At 37.1% G+C, this 12,395-nt stretch overlaps 1 protein-coding gene across 1 annotated transcript; it reads right to left on the reverse strand.

Annotated features, from left to right (window-relative positions):
• Positions 1-742: 742 nt before the first annotated feature.
• On the reverse strand, positions 743-4,439 carry LOC108716742 (dopamine receptor 2). Its single transcript, XM_018263132.2, has 2 exons — positions 4,207-4,439; positions 743-2,599 (listed from the first exon to the last, which is right to left on the reverse strand). The coding sequence occupies exons 1-2, from the start codon at positions 4,420-4,422 to the stop codon at positions 1,355-1,357; spliced, it is 1,461 nt and encodes a 486-aa protein (XP_018118621.2). The 5' UTR covers positions 4,423-4,439; the 3' UTR covers positions 743-1,354.
• Between the last annotated feature and the right edge of the window lie 7,956 nt (positions 4,440-12,395).

Below are 12,395 nucleotides of genomic sequence, written 5' to 3' on the forward strand. Positions count from 1 at the left end.
TTGGCGCCAAACCTGGGCCTATAAGAAGGAACTCTGGGAAGTCATCAGTGCCCAATTATAGGTTTTAGCTTGCTATTCCTGGGTGTGTTTCTTGTGATATTCTTGTCTATTTTGTGTACCGACCTCTTGCCTGATTCATCGACTTCGAACCTCTTCTGCCTGGACTGATATTATTGCCTGTTTGACCATTCTCTCGTCTCATCCCTATTTGTACCGCGAACTTGGACTTTTGCTACCTCCTCCCTTGGTCCTCACTACCTCTGAGGCCTTTGGCCTTACCCCTACACTATTCTAGGAAGAAAAGATGAATTATTGTAATTTTTGTTTAACGTGTATACATTAGTATAAAGTATCAAACCTGTGACATTAAAATGGGCTCTTCTTCTACTAAGAAGAACTCCTTTATTGTATCATCAGATATTAAATTCATGTTAATAACCATCCTGGTCTCTTCTGCGCATTTGTCCACAGCTCCACAGATGGGACTTTTTTTGATTAGTGCAAAAATGTAAATTTTATGTCCCTGGCAGGTACAGGTATAGGACCTGTTATCCAGAATGCTCGGGACCTGGGGTTTTCCAGATAACGGATATTTCCGTAATTTGGATCTTCATACCTTACTAGAAAATAATGTAAACATTAAATAAACCAATAGGCTGGTTTTACTTCCAATAAGGGTTGATTATATATTAGTTTGGATCAAGTACAAGGTACTATTTTTTATTACAGTGAAAAAGAAAATATTTTTTTAAAATTTGCATTATTTGGATAAAATGGAGTCTATGGGAGACAGCCTTTCCGGAATTCGGAAAACTATGTATTTGGCAACAAAGTTATTTTTAAGACATATGTAGATGGTTCTGATCAGGACTTAAAAAAAACCAAAATCATATGAATAGTTAGTAGTAGTTATGCAAAGACAAAATCTATATGGTACATAAATAAAAATATTTTTGTTTTGCTGTCAAAAAAGTGTTAGGCCAAAGTTACAAAAACATGTTTACAAAGTGAATTATTTGTATTTTATGGTCAAACTAAAATATACAAAATGTAATTAACAAGGTTATCAATCCACAGATTTGGTATGTAAGGTATACTGACAAGCATATTGGCTAGTCACTCTTCAATATGGTGACAATATGTTCTTGAAAATTGTTTGCTTTTTAGAAATCTGTCCAGTTCCATCAATTAAGCGGTTTACTGACCTAGCTGTTTATTTTGTTTCATCAGTAATTCAACAAAACTTAATTTGGCCACATGAACTTTAAAATGTATTGGTCTTTTTGCCAAATAAGTACATGGCCATGGAATACAATGGAGTAAGGTATGGATTGGATATTGTTCAGCTACTTATTTAGTTCTCCTCACAGCTGACTTGTATAGTAATATTTCCACAAACCAACTTTGATCTCTTTCCACCCGAAACAGATGGAAGTCTTATTAGGCTTGGTGAAGCATTAGGCACCCGTAAAAACTGTTCTGGCAGACTGCTGGGATTTAAAAGGACACTTCTGTTTTCACTGTCTGCTTCATAAGAGGAGATTCTTGGTTCACTAGAATTCGATAAGTGTCCTGGAAGAGATTCATTAAACTTCTGACTGTTATGTCTACTTATAACAGGACTGGGTTGTGGGCCAGTGTTTTCTCCTTGATTGTGTTGATCAGTAGGACAATGAAACTGAGAGATTCCTGTAACATTTGAGCTTGTTCTTCTTCGATGAAATGAAGGGATATCTGTTAAAGGATCTCTGCCACATATTCTCCTTAAAAAAACCTGCAATGCTTTCTGAAACCTTTTACTAAGCAAAACATAGAACAAAGGGTTAAAATCTGAGTTAAGTAGAGTGAGCCAGTATGCTGTTGTAATGACAGGTGATGGAATCATTGTGGTGTGCTGCAAAGTTGCCTGTTCTATAGCTTGAATCAGATTTACAACCATGTAAGGCACCCAACAGCATAGAAAAGCCACTAGAACAAATATAAGGCGAAATCGACCACAGGGATCCTTGCCATAAAGGTCATTGTCAGAAAATATATCTCTTTTCACATTTTTCAGATTCAGTAAATCTGGACTAAAGCTGGTGATGCTTTGGCTGTCAAATGAATTTGAATCTGTAAGAAATTTACAATTAACTATAAAAATTAATTGTGAACAGGTAGGTTTATCTATTTCGCTAACTTTTTTCCTTGGTGAATTTCTTTGAAGCTGGCTCTCCAAAATCTGAATCTTTTTGGCATGCCTTCTGGCAACACTAATTGTCCTAATATGACAGTATATAAGCACAGCTGCCGGTATTAAAACAGACACTGCCATAAAAAAAATTGTGTAACTAGTGCTTGTGGTCCAGTCTGTTGTACATGTATACTTTGAAGGAACATATACAATCTGACTCCATCCTAATAAGGGAGGACAGCAGGTAAGTAAAGCTTGAATCCAGATCCATGTAATGGTGTATAAGGTCTTCCGAGTGGTCCATGGTCTGTCATATCTTAGACAGTCCACAATAGCCCAGTAACGATCCAATGAAACTGCTGCCACACTGAGAACAGAAGCAGTGCAATACACAGATGACATGTAGCCCACAAACAAGCAAAGTTCCTACAAGAGACAATAAGACATGTTAATAGCTTTTCAGTTCAAACTAGAACATACAATCATCTTAAAAGACATGTAAGTGAGAGAGCACTGTAATGGTTTAGCTGAGCTCAGAAGAGGAGGTTAGTCGAAACAATAGGAGTGGATAGCTACAGCATAGTTTCTATCGGAACCAGCAATGCCATCTCTTCCTTGGGCACCCGCTGACCAAGGTTTGCTGGAGGCCAGGGCCCCTGTGGGCCTCTCTGGCCCTGACTCACTTCCCAATCCACCCCACCCCGATGTTGGCTGCAAGGAGGAGGTAAAAGGTGTTGAAGGCTGGTGGCAGGTTTGACGCATAGAGGTAGGAATTTGTGATTGAGGTGGGGGCCCACCAAGGTGGCAGCCCTGGTGGGTTCCAGATATCCCAGTCCGACACTGGCTTTGAACAACTGGAGTGGCAGGTGTTTATAAAGATTTCAAAGAGACTAATTAATTTTTTTTGTGGGATGTTAACGTGTCCTTTAGGTGTAATATAAAAGAAATACTAAAAAGTACTAAAACTTTATTTTTCCTCTGTATTTGTATAATTTAAATATTATGAGGTTCAATATATAAGTTGCATAATAATAATAAAAAAAAAATTCTAAGCAACTTTCCAATATACATTTATTAAAGGGGAACTCCACAAAAACATAAGCTTTTTTGAAAAGTAAACATAATTTCAAGCAAAAATATACATCAATTACGCAGAATTTTCATGATTTTTAATGGTTTCCCTAAGTCTAACCCCGCTCCTGCTGATCTGTCTGACTACTTTGCCGAGCTGTTACTTTGTATCAACAGTCCTGCACTTTATTTCAATAAGGAACGGGACATCATCAACATCAAGCATTGTTGGTTATATGGTTGGTGCTGTAAGCTGTGGAGAAGTTGTTACAATTTGTAACATCCGGATTTTAATCCCTCCTTCCCTGCCATGATTTCAAATGATGCAGAAAGAGAAGAACTGCAGCATAGAAAATGACGTTTATTCATACTTTTTGCAGAAAGGTAACTGTGATGGGTATATTAAGGGTTTCTGTTATGTGGTCCTCTTTATCAAATTTTGGTTTGGAAGCCGGTGTTCTCCTTTAAAAATTTGTAGTGCTTTTTATGTTATTTGTAAAAACAATTGCTTTTGAAAGCAGTATTTACTTAACATCTGTTTGTTACTTTTTAAACAATGTTCCAAAAGTTCCCAAGCAAAGACAAGTCTGACTTATCTTGCATTGTATCAACAGTCTGAGCCACCATGGCAGAGAATAGAAAGGGACAAACACTGCTTGCAATAGCAGTAACTTACACATAACTTGAAAACTATGGAAAATCTGCAATGGATATATATTTTGATCCTGCTTTGAATGTGTGCCCTTAAAAACCAGTTCCATCAAGTGCTGGCTCTTTCTGAATGGCTACCTACACACCACTATTACAACTAACAAAAATATACTTGTTGGTTCAGAAATAAAATTTAATATGATAAGAGTGAATTATTTGCAGTGTAAACAGTGTCATTTAGAAATAAAAACTACACCATAAAAATTATGACAGAATAGAAGTTGACAGAATCTGCATAACAGAGTACTTACATGAATGTTGTGCCAGTCTTCATAAAGCAGCGAAAACGCTACAAAAGGCATCACACCTAGCCCTACAAGACAGTCACTTACAGCCAGGTTAATAATAAAAGCAGATGTCATAGAATGAAATCCTTTAGTGGCTGAAATAACAATAATCACCAAGACATTTCCTGGAGGGGGAAAAGAAAAAAAATAAAACAAAATTAATATAAAGACCAAAAACATCAAAAACTGAAATAGTCAATAACTTTTTGGTCTAACTAATAGGATTGTGACAAATTATCTATGAAAGCAACATATTTTGTAGTTCTTATTTTATTATGAAATTAGAAGCAAAATATATGTAATTTTGATAATTTGAATGCATGTAACTGCTCAATACTGATTTCTGGCAACAACAAATTGGTTGAATTTGCTCGTTAAGCCTTGAACTTCATAGGCAGGCGTGTCCAATCATGAGAAAAGGTACTTAAGGTGGCCAAATGCGAGTTGTGCTTCTGTGACTCTCCTCTGAAGAGTGACATCATGGGATCCTCAAAGCAACTCTCAAAATATGTATAAACAAAGCTTGTTCAGTACAGGTATGGGACCTGTATCCGTACATCATACTACAATTCAGTGCAATTTGCACAAAGAACATCTGACAGGGTGATGAGAAAGACTCCCTTTCTGCACTCAAGCCACAAACCGAGTTGCTGGTTGCATGCAAAAGCTCATTTAGACAAGCCACAGTCATTTTGGAACAAAGTGCTTTGGACTGATGAGTCAAAAAAATGTAGTTATTTGGTCACAACAAAAAGCATTTTGCATGGTGGAAGAATAATACTGCATTTCAAGAAAAACACCTGCTACATACTGTCAAATTTGGTGGAGGTTCCAACATGCTGTGGGGCTGTGTGGCTAGTTCAGGGACTGGGGTCCTTGATAAAGTCGACGGTTAGATGAATTCAACCCAATATCAACAAATGCTTCAGGATAATGTTCAAGCATCAGTCACAAAGTTGAAGTTACGCAGGGGTTGGATATTCCAACAAGACAATGACCCTTAACACACTTCAAAATCTACAAAGGCATTTATGCAGAGGGAGAAGTACAATATTCTGGTATGGCCATCACAGTCCCCAGACTTGAATATGGTTGTTAATGATACATTCTCTACTTGGAGTAAGGTTCTTAGTGGGGTCCCGAAGGGCTCGGTATTGGATACACTTTTATTTAACCTTTTCATTAATGATTATGGGGAGGGTATTGTAAGTAATGTATCAGCGTTTGCAGATGACACAAAACTATCCAGCCCAATTAATTCCATCCAGGATGTGGCATCCTTGCAACATGATCTTGACAAACTGGCAATCTGGGCAGCTAAGTGGGAAATGAGAGTCAAATGTAAAGTCATGCACCTGGGATGTAAAAATATCCAAGCAGGTGGCAACCCTAGCTGATACATTAGATAGCTTTAAAAGGGGATTGGGTGGCTTTTTAGCAAGTGAGGGAATACAGGGTTATGGAAGATAGCTCATAGTACAAGTTGATCCAGGGACTAGTCCGATTTTGGAGTCAGGAAGGATTTTTTTCCACCTCTGAGGCAAATTGGAGAGGCTTCAGATGTTTTTTTTTTTTTTGCCTTCCTCTGGATCAACTAGCAGTTAGGCAGGTTAAAAGGTTGAACTTGATGGATGTGCGTCTTTTTTCAACCTTCTAGAGACCCCAAAATATAAATAGTAAACTATAATTTTTGCACATGTTCCACCCCCGAAATGAATGGTGCTTTATAGTTTTCATGGTTTAATAGGGCACCAGTTTACATCCTCTCCAGCACATGGAAACCTTCTACCTTGGCATGATTAGCACTCCATCTACATTACTGACCCCTCAAATGTCGACTTTACACCTCTCTGTAAACACATACTGTACACACTTTTTTTCATTTTTATTAGTTATTTTTTTGAGTAATTTAGCTTTTTATTTAGCAGTTCTTTTGTTTGCAATTTCAGCAATACAAAGATGAGTAATTAAAAGTAGCAATAACAATATGTTTAAATTATTTTTTAGTGAATTTAAGGCATGGTGATCCAAATTATGGAAAGATCCCTTATCCAGAAATCCCCAGGTACCAAGCATTCAGGATAATAAATCCTATACCTGTTCTAAAATTCTACCTAAAGGTGAACCACTCCCTTTAAGCCTAAAGGGATAGCCTCTTGTCCTTTTTTTGTGTGAAGAATAATCCTCCACAATCTCTCGTATTCCTTCGCAAGTGACTTCTCAAAACAAATCAAACCCAACTGTGATTTTTCCCTAGTAATTTTATTGTTCCATTTCTTCTATCAGTTAAGTTGCATGTTTCTGTACTTTATCTCATTCACGTTTTTCCTCCCAAAAGTCACACCTTATACAAATTGTTCTGCAAAGTATAAACACCTTGCATGCAATATATTGTTTTGCACAAATGAATATAATCAGCAAACTCAGTATTTACAATAACAACGTCAAGAAAATTAATGAATGAAAAAAACAATGGACAAGGGATGGACTCCTGGGGTATTCAACTAGAAAATGTTTAATTTATCATCAATATTGCTCATCTATCTTTCAGCCAGTTTTCTATTTAAGCACAAATAGCATGTTTTCATGCCAAAATTCACTAAAACAATCAGTAACCTTCTGTGCTATCAAAGTCTAGATTTCTGGTTAGCTCTTATTGTGCATAAAGTTGGAAGAAACTCCACTCATTTAATCAGGAATGTTCCAAATTTACATTTGGAACATTCCAAATAGATACACAAGCAAAACATTAACAGACCCTGTGATGTTACAGGGGCGATACTGGTATGGAACCTTGCAATCTCACAAAGAGAGATAAGTACACATTGTTTTTAAGACATTTTTCATAAATCACAATGACTTTTGAATGAAGCTTCCCCAAAAATGTCAGAACACTAATTATAATCAGTGGAAGGAGCTCTGACACATGGACATTAAATTTTTATTTTTCTTCTTTTTTTTTAAAATTACTGTTCCCTTGGTTAGGGTTCACTTTCCTGGGCAAAAACCCAAATATAAACAAATGGTTGTGCTAAGTAGGGTTATTGGAGTATTGGAGTATCAAAAGTTTATTCTGACAAACAAATGCATACCGTAAGTCATAGGAGCATGCAAACATAAGAGAAATATAACCCTCATATGGCATTCTACTTTAAAATTACCAGATTTTCCAAGAGAAATATTGGGACAAAAAAAGTGCCAAAAACTTTATTCCACCAACTCTTTTAGCCTTACCCAATTAAAACTTATCCTACTTTGTGGAGACACTCTTATGTATCCATCTGTACATTATATTTAGAAATGTGATAATGTACATAACTCTACATATTATACATTATACAATGAAGACAACTTTATATATTGTACACTGGACAGGAGAGTGTTCAGCATTTACTGTATGAAGATGAATATTTTAATAACATCCCATAAAATTCTTAAACAAAAAAGGACAAGGACACTAAATATTGTATATGCTGACTCAGGTTACTGACAACAGTAAAAGACTTCTGCATACTTGTTTGAAGTTCATATGACAGAAAGTAAGGTGGTGCTCTGTTCAAATCTAAACAGACAGTGGAAAGAAAATGGATTATTACAGTATATGTATAAAAAAATTAATGACACAATACTGTGTCTATACCTCAATCCCTTCAACAGCTACTACTGTATACTACACTAATCAAGCAGACCATAACAAGCTATTCACTAAATATCATCAAGTCATTCCTCAAACTAATTTGTACTTCCAAAACATAGCAAGCCTTTCTACATATTTATCCACAACTTGTTCTTAAGAACTGGGCTGAGTACTCAATTAAGCAGTTCATTTTAGATATACATTTAACCCAGGCATTTCACTAAATTGCATAGGTGGACACAATGCAAGACAATTAAATGTTCACATCCCTGTGCTATAAATACCCATGGAAATTTAAGAGCATTTAAAAAAATCTACAAAATATATATAAAAATTGAATTACTCCCCCCTCTCTCAGAAGTGTCTATGGTAGATACCTCACAAGTTTGTCATTTCTAATTTTAAAATGCAGCCAAAGCCTTTATTAAAAAAAAAAAAGTTAAAAAATAAGCCCCAAAATAGGAAAAAAAAATATGCATGTGTTAATACTGGAACATTGACTGTAACCTGCTTCCAGTTTAGGGGTGTCAAATAAACCTGTCATTACGGGATTTTTTTAAAAAAAATAATTGCTTTTCAGATTAAATTGTAACATAAAATAAGGACTTAGTGATCCTCTCATGGCATTTTATAACCTAGTGACAATGGCGTCAGATTTCTGTGAGTTAACGGGTAGTTTACCTTCTTTGTCCTTTCCCCATGTCATTCCTATTCAGGGTCGGACTGGCCCGGCGGGACACCGGGAAAAAAACAGTTGGGCCCGACACTCATGGGCCCCCACAGGGCCGGACCCACTCTCTCAATGTTCGGTTTGTAGGAGAAAATATATTTGTTTGGTGCCGCGCATCGCCGCCTCCGCTTGTGTGGCGAGCAACGCCAGCAGCACGTCACAGTAGGGGGGCGGGGGGCACTGGACAGCAGTCTGGTGGGTGACGTGCCCCCAAGTCCAACCCTGTTCCTATTGCTTAAATAACAGCAGCAGTAGAGACAACTGAGGGAATGTAATATTGGTCGCTATAGCAAAAAACTTTTGCAATTTGATCTCAAAGCAGATAAATGTTCACAAATTGAACAACTTTGCCCCTTAGACGACAGTAGGATATCGATTGCGAATCTTGTAGTTTGCAACAAGACGTCTGAATGAAAAATTGTTACGTTTGCTCCAAAATTTACACCACCTTCAAACAGGTCTCAAAGGTTAGCAATGCCAAATAAGATTCGCATTGCAATAACAACCTAATGAATAATATTACATAGCAACAAGCACATTTTTATTCGCAAATTTGTTCTTTGTTAATTATATTACATTTCCCCCATATTCTTTTAAAGTTCTGACTCGATGCAAGGGTTAGAGCCGAGGAGTCAGGAGGAGTTGAGGCAGTGCAAGCTTCCACTGCAGCACATGCCCTTTATCTGCCTAACCAATTATCTTAGTATTAATTGTGTTGGTTGGCAATGCAATGAATACTTTGCAAAATACAAATAACTTGTTGCCACAAGCCGTATGTATAAGTAATAGCTCAATCCAACAGTGATCTGGTTTTGCCAAGTCCAGGGAAGAGGAATCATGTAGAAAATGAGGATTTCACTGGAGAGCTGATTTAGTGAAGCAGTGAAGACGTTTTATTCAAGATGCATTTAGATGCTAAATGCATCTTGAATAAACGTCTTCACTGCTTCACTCATTTTCTACAGAATACTCTGCAAATCAGCAAGGACGAGACAGGTCATGCACAGTACTAAATGCTGCTCTAGCTCTGCCTGGCTGAACATTTGTCAATCTGTGCAGGAATGTAGTGAAGGAGGTGGTTGGTGACAAACACCAAAAGACCCTTGTAACAGGTTAGCAATGGCAGCAACCTAAGTGTTAAATGGCCATAGGCAATTCGGGTTGCTGACATTCTGGGCCTTCAAAAGAGCTGTTTAACCAAGCAAAGGGTTTGATCCTGTCCCATTTGAACCATTGCATTCAGTGAAAAAATGGTACTATGAGTCATACACAGGGTTTGGGCTCAGGATACTGCCCACATTATCCCCAAAAGCAGGGAGTTTGAGCCCAAAAAATTATGTGTGGTGACAAAGAGGATGCAGTGAAATGTCACAGTGAGAGGGTTACTGATGATTTTTCCATTGGCCCTTCAGATAAACTGTATCAAGTTCACACTATTCCCTGTCTTTTAAAATAATGCTTAAATAAGGATTTTTATTGAAATAACACATGTACAATATGTTTAACTAAACAAATAAAGAGGATTAGTCAAGCGGTTTACCTGTAAGCTTAAAATGCTCTGGAAGCATACACCCTATCAATAGGGAATGGTCTCGTAAGAAGTATGGCCCCAACAAGCCTATATTAATATGTGCTCATATTGCTGCCAGGTCCTTCATGCTCTTTTTTATGGGAGGTCTGAGAACTCAGTGCTCTTTTATTTATGTAAGAAAATAGTGTTACCTGGAAAAATTATGTCCATCAGGCTTCCCTGCTAGGAGACCTGCATGAGGGTGCTCTGTGCTTCATCTTGGTTATTGACACATATTACTAAAAAAGTATATATTTATGAAAATTGTTTATTTACACAAATCAGGGTTTAACATATGAGCTGTTTTATGCAGTATATTTTTTAGAGAGACCTACTTTGTTTGGGGGGTATACACATAAAACACTTTTAAACTGACCTGCTATTGCTCCTATAGCCATAATGATTATCAAGATCTCAAGTAAAATAAGGTGCAGTCCTGTGGATTCACTGTAACCTCTGATAGGAGCTTCCAATCTTGTGTGGTTGCTGTACCATCCACAAAGTCCATTTGTAGTGTTTTGGTCAGTTTTGGTTGTGTTGCTAGTATAGGACTGCTTAATATCCCACTTTGTTATGTTTAGACTCCAGTATGGCTCTGTAGTTGCAGCAGATGTATTGCTAACATTCTTTGTATAGTTTTCTAGGGTGAAGTTAAACAGCACCTGAAACATTATCCACGAGCAGCCAACACCAATGGGAATAAGAAGATTGTTGCAAAATTCTGTAGGTGTAATAGAAAACACAGGTATGAAGCCCTGATGAGCATAGGTGGAGTGCTGTCAGAAGGCAAACACATGAAGAGAGGTAGTATAGCATCTGCCCTAAATACACTAACTGATAAACAAAACAGACACAATCATCATTGTAAAAAAGAATGATAATATGCAGTATCACCAGTATGAATGAAACAACTGTTAAATAGCAGGAAAGTTAGAAAGTAAAAGCAAGTGTAAATAACAGAATATAACAGAATAGTCAGTATTAGCGCATAACAAAATGAGACTTGAGGTTACTCACCGGATCCAGATTCAGGAACAACTTATAAAATATACAGCCAGCCTCAGTGTCCACCGGTTTAACCTCCCATGCAATCCAGAAGATAAAAGGAGTTGCTGCTATTATTGGGAGGCAAAATATTCCTTTGTACATAAAGTAAACAAAGCATTTCTTCTTAATGTTTCATCATTGATCTGTTGCATTATCCATTACTCAGACTTGATTATAATGATCATGTATATAACTTCACAATTTTGCTTAGATTCCAAAAATGCTTATATGCAGCAATATAACATCGCATATAACAATCTCCCTTGTCTCGTAACTAACATTTCGAACATTACTCTTACCATAAGTGGTGAAATCATGGAAACATTTTTGTTTCTCCACCACATATACCTTTCAAGTTAGTCTATTTCTGTGCTGTCCTAATCGGTATGGTTAATATCAGCTTTATCCTCTGCCCTGTAAGCTCAGGTACTTGCTTGACAGCTTGATATGACAAATTATTCAGCTATGCTCAGTGTTTGGATTACATGGACACAGTCCTTCCTGCTTGGAACTCTTTTTTTTCCTCCAGGAACTATAGAAAATGTCCTTTCTTTGTTTGGTTTAAGTCCCTAGAGCTTCACTTTGCACCTGCTCATTTTCTATTACACAAGCTAAGAAGCAGCGTTGTTCTGCACCATTTCACTGCCAGAGCAATCATAAAACCTTTGTGACTCCTGTTGTACCACATCTGCCTCCATGCTTTATATCTACACTACAAAAAGCACTATATTCTCAAATATGACTCATCATTTAATATAAATTCTGTCCTATATTTTGAGAGGATCTACATTTTGTAAATCCATGTCTTTGCCCCATTGGTTGTGCCCTAATGTGCAGCTCTTTGTGCATCTAGAATGGAGTGCAAAAAGTTACACCTTACACTGAATACATTATTGCCTATGTTCACCAGCACTGCATGTAGAGAGACCGGGTGGTTGGCAATTTTGTACTTTTATTCCTGAAGCAACAACTGTATTTTTTTTAGCTGTAATATTGATTTGTAGGCAGCCATATTGGGTCACTGTGCCTGATCCAGTGCTTTCAGAAAGAGTCCGCATTTCACAATGTATAAGCTAAATTTTCTCCTTCTCAATGTAACTGTTAGAGTTGCAGCGGGACTTGGATATTTATGATTGAGTGCTATTCTCATTTTTAGCAATGCAGATGTC

This window comes from Xenopus laevis, chromosome 5L (genome assembly GCF_017654675.1).
Source record: "Xenopus laevis strain J_2021 chromosome 5L, Xenopus_laevis_v10.1, whole genome shotgun sequence".
Lineage (NCBI taxonomy): Eukaryota > Metazoa > Chordata > Amphibia > Anura > Pipidae > Xenopus > Xenopus laevis.

Coding starts and splice junctions, on each gene's coding strand:
- LOC108716742 (XM_018263132.2), bottom strand. CDS start 4,422: ATGTTTTTGGTCTTTATATTAATTTTGTTTTATTTTTTTTCTTTTCCC. Junction 2,600..4,206: donor AAGACTGGCACAACATTCAT/GTAAGTACTCTG, acceptor TGTCTCTTGTAG/GAACTTTGCTTGTTTGTGGG.